The sequence below is a fragment of the Tachypleus tridentatus genome, chromosome 1, assembly GCF_004210375.1.
Source record: "Tachypleus tridentatus isolate NWPU-2018 chromosome 1, ASM421037v1, whole genome shotgun sequence".
Lineage (NCBI taxonomy): Eukaryota > Metazoa > Arthropoda > Merostomata > Xiphosura > Limulidae > Tachypleus > Tachypleus tridentatus.
The window spans coordinates 102201060-102228310 of NC_134825.1; the positions used below are offsets into that span (position 1 = coordinate 102201060).

Consider the following 27251-nt stretch of genomic DNA (forward strand, 5'->3'; position numbering starts at 1 on the left):
ATGGATACTGCTACTAATAATACAAAGTAAAAACTTGTTAGAATGAATAAAACATCTAAGTTTTAAAAATAAAAAAAACATAGCTTATAACACAGTTTTGGCCCATTTTCTTTTATTATAAAGGTATAATTACATGATCCAGTATATTAAACATTAATCTAATATTTTGTGAAGTAACTGAAATCAATATTTAACATTGTTATTTACTTTTAAATCATTGTAATGGGTTTAAAATTGCTATGGTGGGTGCCATCTTGCCACATATATTAATGTGTTGATATTTTATACAAATTAAAATTGTTGTTTTACTAATGTGAATCTACCTTCCTAATGCTTCTTTACAAATGGCTAACTGAATGTTCTGTTGGTTCTTGTTAATGATGTGTAAAAAGTTTATTCAAGATATATGTATTTATACTCTTTCATTCCCAAGAGAGTTTGAGACAAAAAAACTATTCAACTTTCCAGTCAAGATTATAACTCACATTTTCAGATCTTGGGATGCATTCATGGTCATGCATTCCATGACCAACTGAAAACTTCAGTTACAAGAAATACAAGTTTTCACCAGCCAACATATATCAATAAAACTATGCATTTTTATTTGCAAAATGCTCTTTCATTACATTTCAAAAGAAACATATATAAAATTTAAAAAATTGAATTTGTGATAAGTAATTTTTCACAAAAATTCCATTAAATTTTTGAGCACTCATATTTGAAATATTTGAATTCAGCTAAATATAAGAAATTGTACATTCAAATATTATACTGGCCATCTCAAATAATTTCATTAATATTAATTTCTGAAAAAACAAAAAAAACAAACTACCTTCATAAATCAGAATTAAGTGTGTGTGTATATATATATGTTTAGTATTGAGTATAATTAAATTTAACATTCACATTATATTACTTATTAGATTTTTTTTATAGTTAAGTATCATTATATTTAAGGCTATAAACCCACAAATATCTTAAGGTTTAGCCAACCCAGAAGGTCTAGGATAGTCCTAAACCTATATACTGAGCTACCAATGTAGATTAGTTATTATAATAAAATAATAAACATAAAATTAAATTAGAAGTAATTAAAATTAAAAGTATATGAAATATTTAACCAACTATGTTGGGGTCTGCACTGTGTGAAAAAGTTGTATTTTTTTTTTTTTTAGTTTGATGTTCATGTAAGAAATACCACACTGTGGTAAAAGCTATATTTTTTCGTCAGTGACATACCTTTTCCAAATCTAACATAAACACACAATTCACAATATGCAGACGACATCGCAATCTGGAGCACCTCCAGAAACCCAGTAATGGCCACGTCTCGCGTACAAGAATCACTAAACAACGTCTCAACATGGAGCAACAAGTGGAGGGTGGTGTTAAATCCGACAAAAACACAAGCAATCACCTTCTATAGAAAACTAAAGAAGCAAAGAAAAAATCTAGAAAAAATAAAACTATCACTTGGAAACACAACCATTAACATGAGCAAAACATCACATTCCTTGGCGTCACTTTCGACACAAAACTAACATGGAAAAACACATAAACAATATACACTCATCAATCAGAAAAGGATTTCATATCTAAAGACTATAACTGGTAAACAATCGAAATGCGCACGAACACCATTATACAAATATACAAGGCTTACATCCGTCCACTAATAGAGTAATGGATGTCAAGTAACATACAATATGTCAAATAACACACTCCAAAAAATCCAAGTGCAACAAAACAAAATATTAAAATCCGCATTCAGTTTACCATCTTTTACGCCAACAAATTATCTACACCAAATTAGTAATTTACCAACTATAAGAGATAGAATAACAGAACTTTCTCTCAAATATTATCTAAAAGCAGAAAATAGAAACAAACTAACGGCATCACTACACAAATTATCAAGTGCACCAACAAAATACATATCACCTTACAACATATTTCAAGAATCACAATCCACTCAACAAAGAATCTAAATAAATAAAATCTATGTTATTAACATGAATTCCTTTTTTTCAGGTACAGGGCACACGAAGGCAAAACTTTGGCCTGTGGTGTGAAAGTGGGTTTTCTCGGGGCACTCCGTTTCCCCCCACATCAAAATCTTCAGGCATTGGATTTCTAGATCCCAGCCTAGGCAACCTTTTTGCCAGACCCAGAATCGGGCCATTTGATTTGATCTGAATTTGAATGAATTACATTTATGTTCACATCTGCCCAACTTTTTCCTTTCGGGACAGGTCCCGGGCTTTCTTTCCACTGCTGCCTTTGCCTCCACCCAAAAGAACATTTAGTGAGATATTCTCCACCCAAAAAGTCAAGAATAATAATGATAATTAATTTATTAAAATAATAATAAAAAAAAAAACCACCACTTAATCTTAATAACAATCCACGAAAGGGGACGAAGAGGAACTACAAAGTTCCTGAACACCCCAGTTGGAGAGAGAACTCTTCTGATTTCTCTCTCTCTAAACTGAACCCCTGCCACGTTAGTTTAGTTTTAGTTAGCTATATTTTGATTACCCACTTAGTAGATATAGCTTAGTTCTAAATCTATAAATTAACTACATGAATAATTTTTGTAATGAAAAATAAAGAACTTAAACATTTCTGTTAAGTAGTTAATATAAGGTAAAATCAAAAATGATTGCTCCATTGTATGTGACCAGATACATGATGTTGGCCATGTTTGTAAATCCAGACTATGGAGACTGCAAACATTTTTGTCTGTTTTATAGCTGTGGAAATGAGCAATAGGTTTTGTATCCTACCCAAAATGACTCAAATAATTATGAGAACTTACTCTTCACAACATGCTGGAGCAGTATCTTTAATTGTATCCTAATAATGTTTTCAAATAATTGCTAAGTTTTCCTTTTATAAATGATTTAAACAGAGTATTCATGGTGCTCAAAGTGGAATGAGTAATGTCTACTTAGTTCAAAGTACTACTCATAGAAAATTCATTATATACACAAAACCAACATCATCCCTCTCAAAATGGAGACTTCATTACACTGGTCATTTTATTGGGGAAAATGATGAGGACAGTCATTGTACATTTCTGAACTTTTGAACTCATTGCTGCTTGTTCTAGTGTGCTATGCCTAAAGAAATTTTGCACATGGAGGATGTGAAACAAAATTTTTGATCTTATATAAGTTATAAAGAAATTCCATGGTATCAATTGTTTACAATTTTGTTATTCATATATATATATATATAAATCAGTAATTTGAGTTCTTAATTTATACAAAAGTACAGACTTTATTTTGACATAATAAACATCTTATTTTAACCAGTGCTATATTTAGCATACCACGTAACACAAAGATTAGAAGTTTAGGTGTATTTCTTTACTATTTAGTATTAAATTGAGAAATTAAATGTATAATATGAAAATTTGAATTATAATATCCAGTTAAGTAGCAAACTTAATAAGCACATAAAATAATAGTTCAACACAATTTTGAATACAGTCGATGTGATTACATGACCTTTGACCTGTGAATCATCTGGAAAGGGTTAACTTGCACGTAAAATAGTCATTACTATACAAGATTGATTTCCTGTGTGTGAAAGGCAACACACACTCCTATGTGTAATTCTGAAAATTGCTTAGGATTCTGAAGTACAGTTTGACTTTTCAAGGTGCTGTTGGAGGATGTGGTACCTTTTCAAGTGCCACAGGTGCATCTTGTGCTTTCCTAAATTATTAAACTTTGTATTCAGGATGTACAATATATATTAAATAGATAATTATAATTTTAAATGTGGAAAACGAATGATTATGATGGTTAAGTAACATACCGTATCCTGATAGCTTCTATTCCATGATCATACTTTGCCTGCATACAAAGATTAGTTTGATCTCTCATGTGTTTTCCTATGAGACTTGGATGCCACTAGTCTTGAGCTAACTCCCACATACAAATCACATTTTTAATGTGAACTGTGAGAGTGACTCCCTTTAAACATTGTACTTGAAATAACTTTATTATTTTCCTTGGCATACACTTTTTTTTTCCATTATTATTCAATTATATAATATTTTCTATTGTAAACAGAATTTTAATTTTGTTTAGGCTCAACTTTCATCTTTTCATTACTGAGGTAGAAAAGACTGACCTACTTACTCATTATGAATTTTTAAGTGATGGTAACTTCTACTTCATTCTGTGTGTTATAAACATGGGATATGTGGCTACTGGGGTCCTGTTGTCTGTGGAGGACATCACAGTTATTGTTCAATGGGTGGTGGGCTACCTCATTCACACTGGGCTTCCCCCTCAGTTTTAACAAGACTAGAATGATGATTCTAACTGGCTGTTTTACCCACCAGGGTTTACTCTAGATACTGTTTTATCTGTGGAAGAAAATCCTCTACATTTTAACCTCATTCTTAATTTCACAGATATATTCTTTAATTTCTTTCTCCTTCAATTCCATCCATTCTTTATCTCACAAAACCTATTCTCATGATTACTTTGTTTTCCCTCCTTTGCCTAGTTTTAGGGTTTATGCAGACTCATTTCTTGAACAACTGTATATCTATATTCACATATGCCATCCTTCTCACGTACATCACTCTTTCATCCATTTTTTTCCTTTCCTATTCTCAGATTTTCTCTTTTCACCTTCTTGGGGAGTGGATTTCTTAGCTTGTATTTCACTTTTAATGCTCAGTTTTCCTCTCTTCATCTTTTTCTTTCACCACTATCCCCTGTTACTTCTACTGATTTCACTTCAGTTCTGAAGCATGCTATCATACTCTGGATGGGTTTTATGGAGGAGTTCATTCTTGCATGTTTGCCACTTCAACCTTAACAGTTCTATCCCTTTTTGTCTTGGTTCCTCCTCTAATTAGAAGAGGATCCCAACCAACAAGTATCAATAATGTTTACTTGCCCATTTTTATTTCTGCAATCTTCAACAGCCTCCTTTTCTTTGGCTGTAGGGTTTTGGGGATGTTCCTATCTTTTTAAGACTTGGAACAAGGCAACCCAGCTCATTTTTCTTAACCACCCCTTGTGTTCCAGTCCCTAGGCCTGCTCATTTCATGTCTTCTCTTCCATTTCTAGTTTCCAATTAACCTTTTATTTCCCTCTGTTACCAGGGTTTGTGCATCTTACATTTTGTGTGCAAAGTTATTTAATTTTTGGGGACTCCAGCTTCTCCAGAATCATTCTTTTGGGCTCCACAAGCATGTGCCTTGTCCAACACATTGTGAGACCAGTGGAACATTTTTTTGGATACATTGTCCTTGATTGTGTATTTCTAGGGGACTTGTCTTGATCACTCAACTGTGCCAATATCACAATTGGTGTTTCTTTGCCACCTTCTCCAACAGGATCTGTTTTTTTTTCCACAGATTTTCTGTTGGACTGGGGTATAATTGATATAACTTCATGCGTGTATGCCCCACAGCATTTGCATTCCATTTCTTACCTTTTCTGATGACCTAACTTGACAATTCTTCAGTTGTTTCGTACATCAGCTGTCAGGGGTACCTGTTCTAGGGCCTACTGTTTTGAACTCATTTCTGTTGAGTATGTCTCGTACCTTGTAATGAACTGGAAACCTTGAAACTGGTGGTAAATCAGTTCTCAACTGAATCAAATTCTACTTACAGCTCCACCCTCATGTTTTTTTGCTGCTGTTAGATTTGTTAATTTTATTTCCTAAACTGTCTTCAGTGATGAGCATTATGTATTAATGCACTCATCTAAATATAACATACTCTATCATTCTTCATATTTTGCCAGTGACTGGTTTTCTGTTTCACTTCATTATCCAAGCAATACCAAAAATTCTGTATTTTATAACATTAAATTCGTTTTTTTAACTGCAATGAAGTTATCCACAAAAATTTCATATCTGTTGTGATACATATTGTCAAAATGTAGGGTAACTTACAATATTAATATTTCTTTTTTTCATATAAAATTTTAGTACATTTATTTCTTTTTATTGCTACATTTCACTCATTATATATTATATGGATTAGTCAAGGCATAATTTGAATATTTTCAGTTAAAATCTACCTATCCAGTGAGTACGGATGTTAAATCTCTGGCAGTGGTGAAGTACACATCAGTTGAAGCACCGTATGGTTTCCTCCAGTTGAGTAGCAACACCAACTTGAATCAACCTCCAGCTAACTGGCTTAGAGCCAGCACAAAGTTGCATGGTAACCAATGGACATTTCCAAAAACAACACATTCCACTATCTTTTCAAGGTAAGTTTAAGAGGCAATACCAAGTTTACATGGCAATTAATGATGTTTCCAAAGATACTTTCTGCTATCTTTTTAATATATTTTTAATGGAGAAGAAGCACCAAGGGCACATCATTACAATTGTAGACTTACATTCAAAATTTTATTCAGTTTATATTTTATGAGTGTATGTCAATAATTGTGGTGTGTAATTCAAGTATTAGTACTATATATTTAATTTATGAATATGGAAATAAATATTAAATAGAAAATCAAATTACCAATACTGACAAGATAGAGTATTAAAAAGAACCTCTTGCCTTTTACATTTGCTGAGATTTCACTATTTATTTAGTGAATCCATCCATCTTGGTGATTCTTCATCATCTAGATGCATGTTTACCTATGCCTACTTTTCTCAATTGAACATTTATGACAAAGTAGAAGCACTTATTTTGAACTGTGTAATATTATTAGTTTTTCTAAAGTATTTAAGCAGGTAAATCCATCACTTAAGATTATTTAGAATCACATACTGCTCAGATAGGAGGCCTGATAACTTACACTGTTATTTTTGATATTGGTATTTATAATATTTTGTTATTTCAAAGTCATTTATCAAACTTGAAAGAAACTTATTTTGTAACATCTTTCACATGCAAAATTTGATAAGTCTTATAAAATATGAAACATGAATACAAAGAAACTTAACATTGTCAGTAGCAATAGATATCATTGTTTTCTATATATATATATATATATTTTTTTTTTTTTTTATTTACTATTCTACTACTTAAGAAAAGTAACTGAAATTTCAGACCATTTGCATATAGTAATAATGTACAGTATTGTGTAAAAGTGTTAGGGCAAGAGAATATTTTATTAATCTTTCCATTCTATGGGGCTAATTCTTCCATGCCATTATAGAATGTAAATTTCAACATTGGTAATGCTTCACTAATTTGTGTTGAGAATTAAGTGAGCCAGGGTTAGAATATTTATTATCTATAATAACCACGTACATCTACTAAGGACATACCATAAAGCTTGAATGAACATACTGGTTGTATTTAGGATCTGAAATAACTGTCATGATACCAACTGTGTAGAAAGAAGTTAGCAAGGAGATAGTATATTGTGCCAGTATATACTATAAGAAATCAATCTATTAGCATTCCATGAATAATGTCTTGATAAAAAAAAAACAATGTTTAACACTATACGTTAGTTGTGTTGTTATTACCAAAAAGCATAGACAATTGTCAGTAGAACAGAGAGTTTTCATGAAAGCATTATGTTATGCTGGTTGGACTCTGACAAACTGCTGCAGACTTAAAATGCCTCCCAAATACTGTCAAGTGCTCCCTACCCTGAGACCGAGACAACTAAATTTGAAAAATAGAGGAAGAGATAGAACACCTAAATTCAGTGTTATTGATGTTAAGTATCTTCATTTATGCAGCCTTTAGAACAAAAGGAAGACTGCCACTGATCTCAAACATGAGATAAATGACTGTGTACCAAATAACAGAAGTGTGTCCAGATCTACAGTATCAAGAAGAGTTGACAAGAATGGAATATTTGGTTGTGTAGCTATTAAAAGCCTTTACTTCAATCTCTAAATATTGTCAAGAGAATTAGAGTTGCTAAAAAAGTGCAAAAACTGGACTGGTGGTATGGATGGATGAGTCCAAGCTTGAAGTATTTGGTTCAAAGCATAGGTTATATTTACAGTGAAAGAAAGTTGCATTATACTTACCTAAATGCATAACACCTACCATGAAACGTTCTGGAGGAAGTGTGGTGGTTTGGAGATGTTTTTCTGCTGAGGTAACAAGAGATATTTGCAAAATAGATGGAATAATAGACTAGTGCAAGTACCATCACATATTAATCCATTTTGGCATACAAAGTGGTTTGCGTACTATTGGTAAAGAGTTCTACTACCAAGAAGATAATGACCCTAAACACTCATCCAACTTATGCAGAAATTACTTAGCTAAGAAAGAAGCTGCTGGAGTCATTCAAATGATACACTAGCCCTCACAGAACACCAGTATCAATCCAGTTAAGCAGGTCTGGGATCTGATAAATCAGAACTTGACAAATCAAAAGTTACTTTCAAATAAAGTTTACACATGTGTATTAGAAACATTTGGGGTAAAAATTCTAAAGGACAGTTTGATTAAGTATGTTGCAACAATGCTTGAAAGGACTGTCTGCAGTTATTACAGCAAAAGGGGTACACACAAAATGTTAACTGTTTCCTGAACTGAAGCACTTCCACTGAGATTCTTTTGTATTAAATGTGAAGATTAATAAAAAATGTTAATGTTTAACCTGTGATTTACTTTCCATTGTTGTTTGAAAATAGCCTGAAATCTAATTGTTGACTTTGTCCTAACACTTTTGTACAGTACTGTATTTTCATGTGTAATGTATAGTAACTGAAATGTTATAAAATACTGGTTTTAGGACTAAGAAGAGTGAGACATTTCTACTTTGTAAATACCAGTTTTGTGTTATTTGATACAGTAATGTGAGCTTCACATGTGCTACATGACTTGCAACTGGTATGGTGATATCATTAGTCATACAGAAACAAAAAATTAATAAATGTAAATACTTGCAGAATAGGCATTTATGTATTCCTGTTAACAGTTTTCAGAAATTCTAAATGTTAGATTTATTTCCTAATTTTTTTATGGTAGTTACAAGGTTAGTTAAATCAACCAACTCTCTGTTGAGTTAAGGTAGAGAAAATAACACAAAATGCAGTTTTTTTGTAAAAATGTTTGGTAGTTATGTAGGAGGTTATAGAAATTTTGCAGATAAAACTTGACAACTGTCAGAGTCAAAAAAGTTTTTAATTTTTAAATTACATTGCATTTTGGGTTGGATGATTAACATTCTAAAAGTAAAACTCATGATCTAATCTTTAATCAAAAAATGCTTAATTAAAAACCTGATATTTTGTATATGAAATTTCAAGAAGATGTGTACATTATCAAAAGTTGTGTTACTACTCTTGTGGTTACAGGCTAAATGACAATTGCAATGGTGGTGCCAGATTGTTCCAGGTGATGGACTGAGATGATCACAAAAAAAATATTGAGAGGACTCTGTCTTATGAACACATAAATGTAGTACCTAAGAATTGAATCTTTTAATAATGAGCATTGGTTGTTGTGTGCAGGGGGCTGTAAGAGATTATAAGGAACATTTCGGTCAAATTAAACTTCTGTAAGCCACCCTTTCCAGAGTTCCAGTACAACTGTAGTAGAAAAAAATTGTCCTTGCCTGTTTTTACATGCTTGGAAAAACAGGTTATTGTTCTAATAAAAAAAAAAATTCTAGTCTCTGACAGATTTTTTTTTCTATTTTTGTTATTTATCTCTACACCAAGGGTGATGAGGAAAAAAGATGATGGATTTACATTTAATGTTTGTCAACTGTCATGGTTATTTTTGATAATAGTAATGGGTTGAGATTTTTGTCAGCTCTGCTTGGTTCTCATAACTATTACAAATGTAATCTTCTCAGAGTTGCTGATAAATTTGCTGTTACTAAGGATTTTACACTGTGAAACATGAAAAAAAATAACCTATTATAATACTAATTCATGAGGATATGTTTCCAAATAATGGAATCAACAAATTTTATTTTCAAACCTGTACTCTGTAAATGTATTAAATTTCTATTTGTTTGTAAAATAAACTAAAATCATGATGAAAATTTTTACATACCAATACACTTTTTCAATATTAATAAAATTAGGATGTTCAGAGGGAAGGGTTAGAGAAGATAATATAAATGACTATTTTATCTCAAGCTGAAAATACCTTTCTGATTTTATTAGTTTCTGAGACTCTACATAAAATGTTTTATTTTACAGTTTTCAAATGGCTAACAACTTTACAGACTGTGTATCAGAGGTTGATGTGATTTCAGATGCTGAGGTATTTGGTTTTTGGTTTTCTCTATATGTACTAATTGTTTTATGTAACTGTAATTGCCAAAATTGTGTAGGAGCTGAACTGTGACTTTTATAACATTTGTTAGAATACTGTAAGAGGTAAAATACTATTTTTAAAGCTTCTATAAATTAAGGTGCATTAAAATGAAGCTACAGTCAAATATTGCACTAAAAATAGATAATTGCAGGATGTTCTGAAAAATATTGGTAAAATGCCCTTTTTATGATCATTTACTAACATTATTAGTTCCCATCGCGTTTCTTGCTCACAAAAATCTTATTTAAACTTAAATGTTCACAAAAAAACTAGAAAGCTGTGCCATTTATGCATACAAGTTTAAGGTTAGAAAAAAATATTAAGATATTTCTATGTTAAAGTGGTATGAATATGCTTTAAATTATTTTGGAAGTTTATGAGTTTTTGAGATGGGTTCTGAGCTTAGAAGTAGGTAATGCTTAATTTTTTCTTTCTTGAAGTTTGTTTTGTAAAATTAAAAATAATTATGTAGTTATTTTAAGGATTAGTTGAGGTTTTCAGCATATATCAGATTTCAAAGAATTTGAACACTTAAATCTAAAATTATGAACTTGTGTGTAGAATTATAAACTTGATAAGAACAGTTATAAATTTCACGGTACATGTAGAATTAAAATTTGATGGTACATCTGGAAGTGTAAACTAACGTTCATCACGTTTTTCCTCCGTATTCCATCAAGTGTACACTTGTATGCGTGCCATCAAGAGGAAGATTTGTGGTGAACTTAAACTGTAAGAATCTTTTACAGTATGCTAGTGTATTTTACATTACAAAATTTTGGTGAACCTAAGAAACTCTATAAAAAACCTTTCCAGTGTGCTGGTATCTTTTAAATCTCAAGCAGGTTGTAATTATAATAAACTCCAAACCTTTCACAATGTGCTGCCATATGTATTGTATATTTTTAAAAACTGGATGGTGTACTTAAGAACCTGAAAAAAAAACTTCATAGCATGCTGGTATGTTTTTAAATTACAGATTGATGGTTAACCTAAGAAACTGTAAGAATGTTTCACAGCATGCAAGTATATTGTATGATATTTGAAATCACACTCTTGTGATAAACCTAAGAAACTTTAAGAACATTTCACAGTGTGTGGGTTTATTATATAAAATCTCACTAAATATAGATTTAAGATGTGCTTAGTATTTTGGACTGTCTTTTCTTTCTTACTTTAAGAAAATACTGATTGACAGTAATTTATAGCATTTTAATTTTGACAGCTTTTATTTTTTCTTTACAGAATATTAAGAAACTGTTAAAGATTCCATACAGCAAATCTCCTATCAGTATGATGGTTCATCGTGTGGGTAAAACAATTCTTTTAGATGACTTTGACATTCATAGTCACCTACTCAGAGCATCGCAGGTATGAGTTTATCTTACCCAAAGGTGTTTAATTTGTAAGTGCTATAATATTGCTTGGCATGTGACTGAGTACACATTTCTAATTATATTAGCAACGCAGTACCTGCATGTTCTTAACCTTCACACTAAACCTTGTTGGAATAGAATTATCTTCAAATGGTATAGGAACCAACATGTAAGCATTTGAGAAAAAATATTGTTACAAAACTGCTTAGATGCATTGGTTAGATTTGATATTGTTAAAAAAACAAAAACAGAATATTGTTAACTTTTCAAAATTTGATTTCTTAGTGTTCAGTTCATAGTAAATTATCATGCAAATTGTGTAAAGGTTGTAAGAAAAATTGTTTTTGAAAAATGCTCTAAATATGCATTCCTCATTCTGTTAAATTGAGTTAAAACTGTCATTAGTTGACTTTGTATGGATCTGTTTGTTCTTTAATACCATGTCAACAAGTAGTTTGATATACATGTTATTCCTGTTTAGTAAACTAAGTTTTTGTTTTATGGGATGAATAAAATTTGATAATGATTTAAAAAATTTTCTTTGAGAGATGAAGTTTTCTACTCAAGAATTTAAATTCATGCAGTCTTGTATGATATTATAATTATTAAATACGTGATTTGTGTAAGCTGGTGATGTTGCATTTAGTTTCTGCTGCAACATAATATTCATACATTTGTTTTAACATTGCCCAGTGGGAAGATTTTAATTTAAGCACTTGATGGCAAGCTAAACACTTTGGTGTTAATTGCATATGTAAAAATAATGTAATATGAGATTCAACATTTTAAAAGTACATATTTACTTAAACAATTTGGTATAAATGCAGTGTGCTGCTCAAAGAAATATAAAGTTTAAAAATTTATACATTAAACTAACTAACATTATAAGGAGCCAGTTATAATGGCTTATAATGTTATAATTGCAAGCTTATGGTTATTAGCTATTGTAAGACTGTATAACACTATTCAGTTTTAATTCTTTTTTACAAATTGGAGTTAACACAACAAACAGAAATTCCACATTTAGTTATAGATAAAAGTTATTATTGGAAAAATTTTGTTACTTTTTTAGTGATATTTGTATGGTTTTGTGTATTCATTCCAACCTTGGTTCTGTACTTTTTGACATTGCTACCTCTTCATGAGATTTAATTTTTGCAAACTTTCTTTAACTGCTTTTTAAATAATCAAGAAATTCTCAAATACAGTAAGTATATATCCTCATACGTGTTAAACACTTTTGGTTTAAATTCTTCAGGATGTTCTTGTAACTCCATCCATTTGATCATATACTCATTAAATGAGAATCACAGTTCTGTTGTTGATATTTCACATAGTTTATGAAGCACTTCTTTTGGCAAACCAATAAAACTACATATGATGTTAAAACTCTAGTTTATATATAATTCAGTGGTTTCATCCAATGATATTGGTAAATAGTGATTCTTCATCAAAATTAGCAAGTTCTTCGTCAAGATCAAAATTAAGTCTAACAAATACAAGAAGACTGGTGGATATAATCAAGGAGTACAGTTTACTAAATCATGCAGATGTGTCAAATATTGTAGAGCGTTTGCTAGATTGTAATGACATTCCTATAACTTGTTGGGCAATTTAGAATTATTAGAACTTCCAAAAATGACTATTCTTGGTGAATTAAAGGGGTATCAAAACCTTGAATCTGGAATTCAATTGATAATCTATTACTGGTGAGCTTATTTTGAGAGTGTAATGAATAGGTATCTGTATTATCTATTTGGATATGCTACTTTCTTAAAGTATATACCAAAATGCAATTCATGCTTGTTTGAGAATTAAAAACATTGTTTACAGTATATAACCTTTATCCATAGAAAATGATTATCATATTTATGCCCTAGCATGTAATGAACATAGGTGATTAATTACTTTCAAAAATGGTAGAGAAATTTATGGAATTAGAATTTATAGAAGATTAAAATCAGTAGCTATTTCAGCTATGGAAGTAGTTTCATGCTGGTTTCCTGAAAAAGTAACATATCTTGATTGCAAAACTGTTGCCAATGGCACCTTTTGGTCAACACAGAAGTTTATCATGCTAGTTCAACATGCAACACACAAAGTATCAGTTAAAATGCTGTTTATATTAATTATTTATAAGGTATTAATTATCTTGGTATGTAATGTTATATAGTAGCAAAGAGTGAAATACAAATGGGCAGTTTGACATTTCATCAGAATATACTTTTTAACAAATCTTTACTGGCCATACATTTGGGTTTCCAGTAAAAAAGCATGTAATAGCATCTGAAATTGTATGGACCTGTAAAGAACAAAGAATTTGTTGGATTTATTGGAATATGCACAGCATACATTTATTGAATGTGCAGTGAAAGTAAACACATGTAAGGTCATGTACTTAGATTATCTTTTTATGATTATTATGACATTCAGTTAAATAAATGAAGTAAACCATACAAATTTAAAACATGTAATTCATATGTTAGTTCCTATGCAAACACATTTTAAATATAATTTCCTGGAACACTGTAAAAGCACATTTATGTTTTTGGGTTTTGGTATATTTCATATTCTATATATTTTTGCAGAAACAATGGGAATGGTTAAGAAAATTTTACTATGAACACATTCTTCAGTCTCTGCAAGAAAAGGTCAGTTTTTATATTATTTATTAAAATTACCATAAGTACAGCTGAGAATTTGTAAGTTAAGTTTTTTTTACTGTTGTCTAGAAAGAAATATGGAGGTACAGTTATTACAAAATTGATTGTATGTAACTTTTCAACTTTCAAAATTATAATGAAAAGTATATTGATTACACATTTATTTTATTTCCATTTATTTTCGTTTATCAAACTTAATCACATAGCTTCTCAGATTACTTAAAAAAGTTACAAATGAAATATGATCTATGCTATTTAGCTTCTACAGGTAAGTGCTTTTAATGAACATTTAGAGCTCATATTTTTTATATTAAATTGAAATATTTTATTTATAAACGTTATTAATAATAGTTTTAGCTTTGAGTCTAAAATTTTGTTTCAAAAAGAAAAAATTGTTAGAAATAAAAAACATTTAAGGATATGCTAATTTAAAAATAGTTATCAGAAAAGAAAATATCTTGTTTATTTTGAATGTGTTGATGTGATAGGTAATATATAATGATATATATTTAATATAAGTAGGAGTTTGTTGAAATATTCATTGTGTTTTTTTCTGAAAGGAAAAAGCAATGATGAGAAAAAACAAAAGCCGATGTAACCTTCAAAATAAAAACATGTTTTCAAAGTTTTTATATTACAGGTAGGTTAAGATAATGTTTTTATATTACAGGTAGGTTAAGATAATGTTTTTATATTACAGGTAGGTTAAGATAATGTTTTCAACTTCTTTTCACTATGGAAAACTTCTCTATTTTTGTTTTCTGTATATTGTTTACTGCTTAAGAGTTGTTTCAAAATATTTTATAGGCATTTTTGACTGTAGCTTTAAAATTTTAAATCCTGCAAAATCTGAAGTGATAAAATATTAAAAGGTTATTAACATTTCTTTAAGTAAATATATGAAATCATTATATAATGTAGGAAGCATCTTCTTGAGTTCCACTTATCTTAATTTTTATACAGGCAGCATTGAACTTACACCACTGTAATTGATATTTTACCATGTTTCAAATGTTGCATATATCATAAGAATTAGGATCTTTGGACCTGAAGAAGATACCTGCACCTTTTAATCAACACAATACTTATCAGGTTAGTTAAACATGTAACACACAAAATATCAATTGAAATGCTGTTTATATCAATTATTTATAAGGTATCACACACATACACACAGATAGAGTAACTACACTATATAATGTTAAAATGTATTGTGTGTGTAGAAATTTGAAGTCTTAATTTTCATCAATAAAATCCTTCTATTTGTGTATTAAGTTAGATTCATTAAACCAGTTTTTCATTCTTCATGTCATTTGAAAATACAATCACAGTTTTTGAAACTCTTAAAAAAATCTTTAATGGTCTACTGCTTGGTGATTAACTTGGTGAATTGCTGTACTTGATTATCTGTAAGCAATGCCTACATTAATTACAAATCACATAGATTAGTGTCTTTAATTATGACCATATTTGATTTCTTCAACTATCCAGTAATAAAAATTATGATTAATTTTATTGTCACAAAAATAATCAACTAGTGTTTTAAATATTCAGTTAATGTTTCTAATTATTTCTGTTTTAAATTATTTCTACCATCCAAGTGATTTAGGTATTTCCATTGTTTCTTGTTAAGTACAAAACTATGCCTGTGGGTATCAAAGTCCAATTTGTAGTGATAAGTTTTTAAGTTTCTTTAGTCAATTCCAGTGTTAATTTTAGTATTTTTTATTCTTATAAAAATAATCAGCTAGTTAAATGTAATCAATTAATGGGCCTAATGATTAGTTAATTAACAAATTTTACTATCAGTTGCCCAGATTTTCATAGAAATAAGTCAAGAAATTTATCAAAAATATATATGTATGTATGTTTATTTGTGAGACTTTAATGTGAGCTGTTAGGTTTTTGCAGTCGTGGAATCATGGGTGCCTATATTCTGGAAGTTAGCTATTTCATGTAACCAAAGGTTATAAACATTGTGTTTATAGTGACTTCAACATTTAGCTGTGTTCACTTATTCTGCAATGTTTTTACTTCATACAGTCTGTACATGCAAATTTTTATAGTAGAAACAAATAGAATATTTGCTAACCTTCCAGTTATACATGCACTGCGTACATGGGTCTTGCATTACAATTATGAGACAAATATTTACATGTTACCCACAAAATTCCTGTCATACGATAGATTGCATACTTTCTTTGTAGTCATACTAGCTATCTATATTGTACTTGAGGGTTTCCCATGTGTCTGTGTGAATTTTCTTGTAGTTGTCTCAGTAAGTATGAAAATTGAGGTGTTTTTATGTGAACGAAAAATAGTATATAAAATCAGAACCCATACAACATTGATGTTATTACTTTTAAACATCAGTATCTTAAAATGCTTTCATAGTTAAAATATTATAATCATATGCAAAATGTTGTGTTGTTAAGAGTGAAGTTTATTCTTATTTTTGTCATCTCCTATGTTGTGAAGTGTGACAGACCATACTCCAGGCCAGCCTAAGAATACAACAATTGATCCTTCAAATGATCAAAAATCTGAGGAAAATCATGAAGATCATCATCGACCTTTACAACCATTCAGTCAGTATGCTTTATCTCTGCCTGATCCTGTGGTAGAGACACAAGTATGTTTCACATCTACTCATTTAATTTATTACTTTTCATTACTGTTGATTAGATATAACAATATCCAGTTCCTGTAGTTGATGCTAGGATAGACCAGTTGACCAGTTAATTGTTTTTAATAATCTTTTAGTTGTTAGTAGATTATTCTCAGATCTGAATCTGTTATCTATAAATAAATAAAAAATAACACTTTTTAAAATATACTTGTGCCATGACATTGTGTTCAGCAAAAAGGAGTAAAACTGTGCCTTTCATATATGTTTTAGTTATAATTTTTTATATTTATGTAAAAACTGCTCATTTGGGTCGAAAATTTTTTACGTAGAGGAGTGGACAATGTTTCGACCTCCTTCGGTCATCATCAGGTTCACAAAGAAAGAGAGAGGTAGCTGACTGGAAGCTGACCACATGTTTGAAAGGGGTTGTGTAACTGAGTGTTGAAATGTAGAGGGCGGGCTTAGATGTTTGAATGTATAATTTTAAATTTATTTTATTATTATTATTTATTATATTATTTTTTAATATAGATATAAAGGTGTTCCTTTGTTTTGGTTTATTTTGGGCTTAAGCTGTATAAGTAAGGCTTCTTTAATTTTGCGTTTGTTTATGTTTGTTTCTTTAGTATTTGAGTGTTTTCTATGGTTATGTTGTGTTTATTTGACTTGCAGTGTCTGAAAACGTGTGAATGTGACTTATGTTCTTTGAATCTGGTTTCCATTTTTCTACTTGTTTCTCCAATATAGAAGTTGTGGCAGTTATCACATTGTATTTTATAAATAATGTTGGTGTGGTGTTTGTCAGTGTAGTTTTTACATAGTATAGACCTCAGTTTTATGCCTGGTTTTTGAATAAATATGGTATTAACTGGAATGTCATATTTTGTTGCTAGTTTTTGCCAAATGTTGGTTATTTTTCTTCTGATGTCGAGAATATATGGTATGCAGTAGTATATGGTTTTGTGATTTTTTGATTCATAAGATATGTTTACTTTTGTTGGTTGATTTTGTTAAAAAGAATCTTCATAGCTAGTCAAATTGGATTCTTAAGAATTGCCCTCTCTGCACGAATTTCACTTCTGTTATTATTTGTCTTTTTTGCCATTCTATTCCTTATCTTTCTTTTTTCTCAGTAATTTTCTTTAAAAATCCCACCATCATTAGATGAATATGAGATCAAAGCTTCTTTTGGAGTTACTTTTCATCAACAAGAAATGTCTCAACTTGGGATGTTTTAAGTTTCTTGTTTCAGGATGCTCAATTCTATCAGTTCTGTTCAACATGCATTGTAATAAGATATGAAAATGTTCACAGTGGCTAAAATGCATAGTACACAAGCCTCTTAACGAAGTTAATGAGAAAAGACTCCTACATTTCCAGGCATTTTAATCAGAAAACTGTCTCTTCAGTTAAAATTTGTTAACTTTATAAAAAACACATTGCTGATCATAAAGGTGAAATTAGCCTCAGCCACCATGTGCTTACATGCTAAATCAAATTCCTGGTTCTCAGACTCTAATGCATACCAACTAGGTTTACTGTATTGTTGGCTAGGGTTATAATTTGCTGTTATCATTTTTAGATGTTGTCCATCTGTGTCTCTTGAGCCTTATTAATTAGATTATTTTCTTTATGTATTCATTCTCATATGATACAAATTATTTCTACTTTGTGTTTGCTGACATAACTGTTTCTGTTTATACATATCACCTGATCATGCCTGGATCTTAAGTTTTGTCTTGTAACACATTTTCATCCAGGATAACAGCAAATTTGCATATAACAGCAATGAGAAACTCCCTCTCATAGAACATGTGGTGGTAGAGCCTTTTTTTTTAGTTGTGGGCTCACTATGGTAGCCTTTGATCACATTATAAATAAACTGCTTTGTAATGCTAGGTGGTTCAAAATTATTTCCTAATTTAAAATTTAATAATTAAATAACTTAAATACAACCATGCAGTTTTCAATTAAATAACTAAAATAAGAAAGGTAATTTTGGAATACCCTATATAATATTAAGTTGAATATATATGTATATGCACAGTACATAATAATACTGCATAATATGCCTAAAATTTACAATAAAAGTAATCTTAACTGCATATTTTCCACATTCTCAATTTGTTCATTGTCATTCATCCTCCAGCCCAACTAATAAGTTTTGGTATTGAATGAAAGGCTTCTTGAGCAGTGATTTTCTGGAGACAAAATACTTGCAATAAACAAATTGAAAATAACATGGAAAAACCAGAAAAAAACCAAAAACTGCAGTTAACATACTTTTTAACACAAATGTTATGCCAACAGGCATTAAACTACATAATATTAGTTTAATGGCTTCAGATCTTTAAGTACTGTAAACATATGTACAGTAATCAAATAGATTCTCAGAAGTAATGCAAAACATGTTCTGCAACTTTTTCATATCAACATTAAGCTTTTTATACATTGTTTTTTGTGAACACAATCTGCCTTTTTGAAGCTTTTTTCTTATTAAGCCACCTTAAATCAACTTTTGAATTGATAATAATTCACTTTCTGCACTATGTAGCAAGAAGTACTGAAAGAGAGTCATGAATTTTTAAGAAATGTCTTGTGGAATTTTGAGGATATTCGCATGCTGATTGGAACAGATATGCCTATCTTTGGTGGAGGAACACATCCAGCTGTGAGTTTAAGGCTAAGGTATGTTGTAGTTTCTGTAGTCAAACAATTGAGTTGATTTTTTTTTTTAAACGAATATGGCACATGTATTTTAAATAATGGAAAACATTCTCTTAATTTGTATTGACTCTAAGCATCATGTTTGAGATGCAACTTTTTATGCACATATTAATAAAAAAAAAAAGTATTATACTTGAAATGAAACAATACTTGCAGAATAATTTTGAAATTTAATGTCATGTACTATCTACAAAAAATTTTTCAATTTTATATATGCATACACTAAAGTTTTTAAGAATTTATTGGTAATTATACAATAATATTCACTAAACTTTGTTTTTGTAGTTAATCTTACAGTTATTAATCTTTTAAAGTATTTTTGCAGCATTCTTGTCAATTAGATATTTAATTTTATGTATTTAAAATTTAAATTCCTATTTAATGTAATTAAAAAAGAAGCTTTAGTGATTTGAGAGATTTTCTGCTGTTTACAGTCTTACATAAATGTATAATAGTGTGTGTTAAGGTAATAATTCTATTGTGTTGATATCCAGAGACACAAAGAAACCTATCAATGTACTCACTGGATTGGATTATTGGCTTGACAATTTGATGTGCAATGTCCCGGAAGTAGTTATGTGCTATCACCTAGATGGTATTGTTCAGGTTTGTGTGTAAATTCAGGGTTATTTTTTTATTTACCATATGTCTTGCTAAATACTTCATAGAAAAGTTACAAGAATAACATGTGCCATGTTACTGGTGTTACGGTGATATTTAGTTTACTTTATGTTGTTGTTATAAGTGATATATTATACCTTTAATTCAAAATCATTGTTTCTAGCATGATAATGTAATGCTTACATCGTCTTGTTACTAGCAGGATATCAAGTATATTGTTACTAGTATCATTATGCCAGACCATTTGTTACCAAAATAATGGGCTGATGTTTATATCATATTGTTGCATTATAGAAATATTTTCAGTAAACTGGTACTTTTAGGGGTATGATAATGTGTGTGTGTGTGTACATATTCTAGACTGTGGAACTGAAATTTTTTTCTGAAACTCTAGTACATATTTTCAGGAAGATTTTAGGTGAACAATTTTTTAAGATCTTGATACATTTTTATAACAATAATTAAATAATTTTGAACCTAAGTTCATTTCTTTGTTAAAAAGTAGAATAAATTATTTTAAATTCTTGTACATTTCTCAACAAAAATTACATTAAACTATAATTCTGAATTTTGGCACGTGTACATTATCAGTAACGATACACCTCTGAACAATTTTGTATGCTTCAGGTTAATTCATATTTTAGAAGTGTAAGCTATATTAAGTGATCACTATAGTATATAATGCTGGACAAGATATCTGCCACTCACAATACATTTTGACTCTGCAAATCATACTGATTTCAACATGTGAAACGTTGCTCAGCTTTTGTTGAATTTGATCAGATGCAGTATTCATCTCTGAAGTATTTTTCATGTTTTGAATTCTAAAGTCAATATTTCTTTATAGAAAGATCTGTTAAAATCTCTTTTACTGACTGTTTCATTTTGAAAGCAGTAGAAATACAGTCCTTATGACTTTAACTCTCTCATGTTGACCAACTTGCATGGTAAATAAGTTATGTAACTCTTTTAAAGTTTTGTTCCAGAAATAAAACTAAGAGATGAAATTGTTTGAAACTTGAGCAAAACTTTCCTAAAGACATGTAGTTTCAGAAAAAAAAAATTAATTTTGATTTATTTTGTTGTTTTTACTTAAAATTTGCTGTTTATTGGAGTTATCTACATTCAGATTTTGAGAAGCTAAAGTTCAAGGTGATTTTCATGCTAAGTATAAAAATACTTTTCTTTAATCTTAGTCTTCACATTTTATTTGCATAATCTCTGTAACATCCTGGATTAATATTAAACATTTCTTTAAGGTAAATGTTTATTTTTATTTTCTCTCTCATATTGTTAAGTATACATTATCATAAACATACAGTTAATGGTATCTTTAAAATTATTTTGGAGTTATAATAAGGTTAGCGTAATACATGAACACCACATGGAAAGAACTAATATTCTTGTACTTCTATATTAGTTGCAGTTACCACCACTAACAACTAATTTCTTTCGTTCATCAGTTACATTGTTGGCCACTTTCTCGCACTTGATGCCCCACGTATGTGTGTTGTGCAGGAAAATGGTTTCTTTATGAATTAAACCATACATTTAGTAATAACTGTTGTTATCAATTGTCCTGATAGTTGTGAACTTGTACAGTTGTTACCATATTAGGAAGTAAATACAGAATAGTAACTTGTACAGTTGGTATATATATGTACGATTGTATTGGACTGATTAATTTTCATCAGAACATTATCTTGGGATTTTACAAATAATCCACATATGTAACATTCATTAGTGATTTCACAAATAAATTGAGTTTTGTTCCTGTAGCCAACAGATAGAAAAATCACCTCATGATACTGCACATAAATTTAAACATAAAATTTGTTTGTAACAATATTCTTGTTCAGTAATATTTACAAACATAAGAAGTAGCTCAATTTCATTAGTACTAGAAAAAACCATCTGCATTAGGCTTTCTTTCATTCTGAACAAACTAGTAATTGTGATTTCAGCAGTATCAACTATGACAAGAGACCAGTCGTGCTTATCAATTGGAATGGTGCAGGTTATCAAATATATTTTTGTCCCTTTTTCTTTTCACTGAAAAACAACTTTATGAATTTTGTGATTTAATACTGAATGGAATGTATTCATTACTAATGTTAAGTAGATACAAAAATACAGGGTTTTTCTTCTATTGTTGCTGGAGATAGGTTATATTAGTGAACTTTGGGAAGACCTATTTGTTCTTTCCACTATAGGTTTCTGTTGGCAAGTAACGATGTGTATCACTCGCTACTATTGTATGTAAATCACACAAGTTGTTGTCCACGTGTGTGTATGCTAATAACTATTTTACATTTATGAATAATCATCTTTTATAAGCCTTAAGCTACTAGTTTGTGTCAAATTATATCTGCTTAATACTCAGTCATAATGATGAATGATGTTAAGCTTAGTCCAATAGAATGTGTCTTGTGAATTTGTTATTTTCAAAGAGATGTGTAAAGAATTGTGAACATGTAACTTTGCATATGCTGCCCAGCATTATTTGAATACTTAACTGAGAAAAAATATGGAAAAGTGTAATGCTCAAATAAAAGGCTTCACCACATAATTTACCAGTTCCTGTTAATACTAGTTATAATGAGTTGGCTATATTAGTTTATAATGTTTGCTACTGAGCTTGTAGGTCATTTTGCCAGTCTGCATGAATTATCTTATTACATATAATGTTTAACAGAACAGTTTCTGGGAAACCACAAATTCTGTCTGGTTGAGACTAATTTTCATGTCTTATTGTCACACCATTTGAAAATTGTTAAACAACAGTGTAAGAACAGAAAGTTGTAATTTCTTTTTTCAGTTTGTTGATTAATCCTTCAACCAACTGTCCTGTTTCACCTGCAGTTTTCACAGAATATTTGATAGATATCCTTCCATTAACCATCACTTGATAGCTTAAAAAACAAACAAACTTGTTTCAATCATTTCTTTGTCTAGAAACTCTTTTTATTACATATTTAATCTTAGCTTTGATAATTAAGAAGCCAGCATTGAAATACAGCTTATCAGAGCTGTTAAACTTCTATTTTTGTTTCCTCATCAGACTTCAGCTTGTCATATTGCACTGACAGCATGTTCTCTGTAACAAGTGAATCAAGATTGTAGTGCATTGCTGTCATAGTTAGAGATAACATGTTTATCCATGTCTTAATTCCTAAAGCATCCAACTAGCATAGATGTAGTTAGGAGGGCTACAAAGATGGGGAAAAACAAATTCCTAGCTATATGGTACTGTAATATTTGAGAAGTTTATCTGTGACATAATTGCATGTAACCACAGCAGCTCATAGTATCTCTCACTAAATTATGCTGGAAAATACAGCCACTCACTGTATTGTTATGGGCACTGTGCTACATCTATATATCAGGTCATCCCTTAATTAATGCCCGATTTTAGGTTCAGAAAAAGAGAAAGTATTTCAGACACTTCTAATGTTATTTAATAATGTATGTTCCATTATTATTAATTACTTCCCGCCAATGATTCACAAGCTCCTGAATGCCACTTCTATAAAATTCTTGAAATTTGGAGGAAAAGAATGCAGAGAGGATAGTTTAGCAGGCTTTTTTCTTTCAGTGCAACATTCAAGTGCTCTAACTGCTGAAAATAGAAGTCTGATGTAATTGTTACATTGAGTGGCAGCATCATAACAACAATATCCCACCAAATACTTAACAAAACTTTCTAAAAATAAAAGTACATTTTGGGCTGTGCTTTAGCCATTGTCTGTGGCACTTGACATTTTTATAATAATCCATTTTTTATCTCCAATCACTAACCTGTCCAATAAAGGTGTTATGTTGAGGAGAGTGCAGAGAAGTGCAAATGTCCACCTTTTCTCTAAGGTTGGCTTCTGTCAAACCATGGGGGACCTGTTTTCCAAGTTTTGACACCTTTCCAAGCTATTACAGATGATGGTGAACTGTTGAATAGGTTGAATTAAGCTTCTGTGCTAGTTCTTCAACTGTTACAGCACAATCTTCTTCAAGTGCAGCCAGCAGCAAGTCGTCATTAAACTCGACAGGAAAACGTGGCACTATAGTCACCTGAACTGAACTTCTGAAACCACCTTTGACAATTTCTTTCATTGAGAGACTGCACCATAAACACCTTGAATGTTTGGTCTAGTTTCTCCTGCATTATTGTCTTTTTTAAACTTGAAAAGCATTATATGCCTAATATGCTCCTTGGACACATTCATCTTCATAATGGTTTATTTGATTAATGATCTGAAAAAGTGTAGTTGGATTAGTTTCTTTTATTTGTCTGAACATTTTTATACACATCCTACAACATATCTTAGTCATTAAAACCTTCTACAAAGACAGAAATGATGATGCACGTTCTGTATTAAATTTTCGGACATTACTTATGGGACGACCCGATACATACATTTGGTTCAGTGGGAGCTGTGTGTTTTATCTGAACATCAGAAAATTAAGAAAACTATTAGGCAACTAGTGATTTGTTTTGAGTTCATGACAGTTTGTACAATATACTCAACCAGATCAAACTGATAATGATATGATGAACTGTTTTGTTCTACCACACTTAGCACAGGATAAAGCTCTGAAAACATCTGGATCATGCTATTAATTGTACAGCCATCAGCAAGGGATTGTAATATAGTATTAATCATTGCTTAAGAAATGTATATTCTGCCAATTTGATAAAGTATTGGAATATGACCAGTACACACCAAATACTTTTTTTTTCACTTTTAGGCAGAGGACTAACTATATCCTATATAAGGGAGATCTTATGTAGTGATCCAATATTTGTTTCTTCTTCAAGATGGATTTAAACTTAAGTTTACTTACTAAAGGGTGAGTGTTATACCAACAGAGCTAAAGGTTTAACTCTGGTACTTGTTGGTAAAGCACTGTTAACTACTCAAACTACAATATTTTTTTCCTTTCATAAGCAAGGTATGTTTCTTTGACCTTAAGTCAGAGTCATGAGACAGTTACTAGTTTGACATCAGGATTTCATTTGGTAATTGTAAATTTGAATCTCCTGGGCTTTGGAGTGGATCTGAAATCTCTTGTACACCAAGTGCTCTAATGGCTGAACTAGAGTTGGCCCTCTAGCTGTTACTGCATAGGAACTCTAACTCAGTCTAAACTATTGCACTTACTGCTCTTTGTTGGAGCTTTCTCTTGTACAGCTATTTTTCATCTCGGGCATAGAACATGGTACAGTGTCTAAACTATCCCATTGGGCACTCTAGCCTTGCTCATGTGACTAAGAAACTCCATTTTCATGCATGTTAGGCATACTTTCTGGGTTTGAATTTTAATCATGCATCTTTGTTAACTTAACATTGAAAATGTTCAGATAGACAAGCCAACCTTTCCTTGGTGGTTCTTAAAGTGTGTGCCCTGTTAGTGTCACAAAAACACTAAGTATGCATTACGTAGACTAAATTGTATGGTGCACAATTTACATAATATTTTTGAGTGCTAAAAGCACTCTTAAATCTACTTTCATTATCCTATATTACTTACCAGCAATACATATTATATGCTCAACTTCAGTACTAGCAACATTCCTGATGCTCCAATGGAGCCTGCTAGGTGAGTAAATGTTTTTTAAATGTGTATAGCTAATATTTATGCAATTACTGTGAAAAACAGTTGACTGTCTGGTTCTACATACACAACAGTAAACTCCTTGTGTACCTCACTGAGTTAACATTCTCACATTAAAATCAAACAGCCCTTAACCTGTGACCACAGATGCTCAGAATGCCATGTGTTCAACTTTAGCTGCAATAATGTAGGCTACAGAGCTGACCTACTTTGCTTTGCCTCTCTATTAATATACCATGACCATTCTAAGTTAAAAACTAAATAGCATAATTTCCACAATTATTGTCCATAATTAGTACAGTTCTAGAACTCTGACAGATAACTGTTAAGAGAAAGTGAGGCTTGATGGTATAAACCAGAAATAGTGTTTGTGTTGATTCTATCAATGTTGCATATGGTGACTGCAACTTAAATAGCAACTGAAGCACATGACAGAATTTCATTGTGTAGCTGGAGACATGCACGTAGTCCACTTTTCTTAAGCCCATTATAGTTTTGTTATTTTGAATGAGTTTCAATAGGTTCAACAATTAGAACCTTCAAACATGCATTAAAAACATATGACTATGTGAAAATAAATGGTTCTCTGTTCATCTATATGCTTCGGCATGTGGATTTCTGCTAGACAACCAGTATTTTAATTGGAAGTAGTTTGAATGAGGAAACACTTGAGGTCAAGAATTCTTCATATATTTAGCTATCAGTAAAGTTATATCATTTTTCCTGTTTTAAGTAGCTGTATAATGCACAGTTTAACTTTATGTATACTTGATATATAATTTATTTAGGACTGACCTTCAGAAAGTTACCATATGGGGAGTGGAAGAGAATACTTTATGTTCAGTTTATAATAAGCTTTAGTAAAGCAGTTTTTGCTTTAACAAGTGTAAACGAAATCCTTGACTTGTCCTGTTCAAAACTCGTGCATGCTAGGTACCATGTTTATATGATCTTGTTGACCTTGTGGTGATTATCTATATTTGTTTTTCATTGCTAAATGTTTTTTAGAAAAACATTGTTTATTTGTTTTAGTATTCTTAATTACAATTGCAAATAACACCAAGTTATTGTAATACTTCTGTTTAGTGATTATTATACAAATTTTGTATACATGTGTTTCTGGCAAATCAGTTGGTAAGATCAAGATTTTAAAAAACAAATGCCTAAAGACAAATAAATTGCAGAAAATGATATAGTTTTGCCTTTTTTGCGGGATAAGCAGTAGGTCAGGTATTGGAATCACACAAAACAAACCCAAATCTGTAATTATTATTTGTATTTTGTTCAGGTTGTGTACTAGGCTAGCTGTTGTTACCAAGAAGATCATATTGTTTTAACTAAATATGTATATGTCAGGCCATCGTTACTAACAGAATGAT

The 27251-nt window shown here is 30.6% G+C and overlaps 1 protein-coding gene across 4 annotated transcripts in view; it reads left to right on the forward strand.

Moving 5' to 3' along the window:
- Positions 1–27251, forward strand: part of LOC143257180 (erythroid differentiation-related factor 1) — a 70718-nt gene that overhangs the window by 16539 nt on the left and 26928 nt on the right. For all 4 annotated transcript variants that reach the window (XM_076515553.1, XM_076515569.1, XM_076515546.1 and 1 more), the window contains exons 3-10: positions 6049–6254; positions 10129–10192; positions 11492–11617; positions 14211–14273; positions 14846–14925; positions 16764–16917; positions 19469–19602; positions 20136–20247. In XM_076515553.1, the coding sequence (XP_076371668.1) occupies positions 6049–6254; positions 10129–10192; positions 11492–11617; positions 14211–14273; positions 14846–14925; positions 16764–16917; positions 19469–19602; positions 20136–20247 (939 nt within the window). The remainder of the gene's footprint in view (positions 1–6048; positions 6255–10128; positions 10193–11491; positions 11618–14210; positions 14274–14845; positions 14926–16763; positions 16918–19468; positions 19603–20135; positions 20248–27251) is intronic.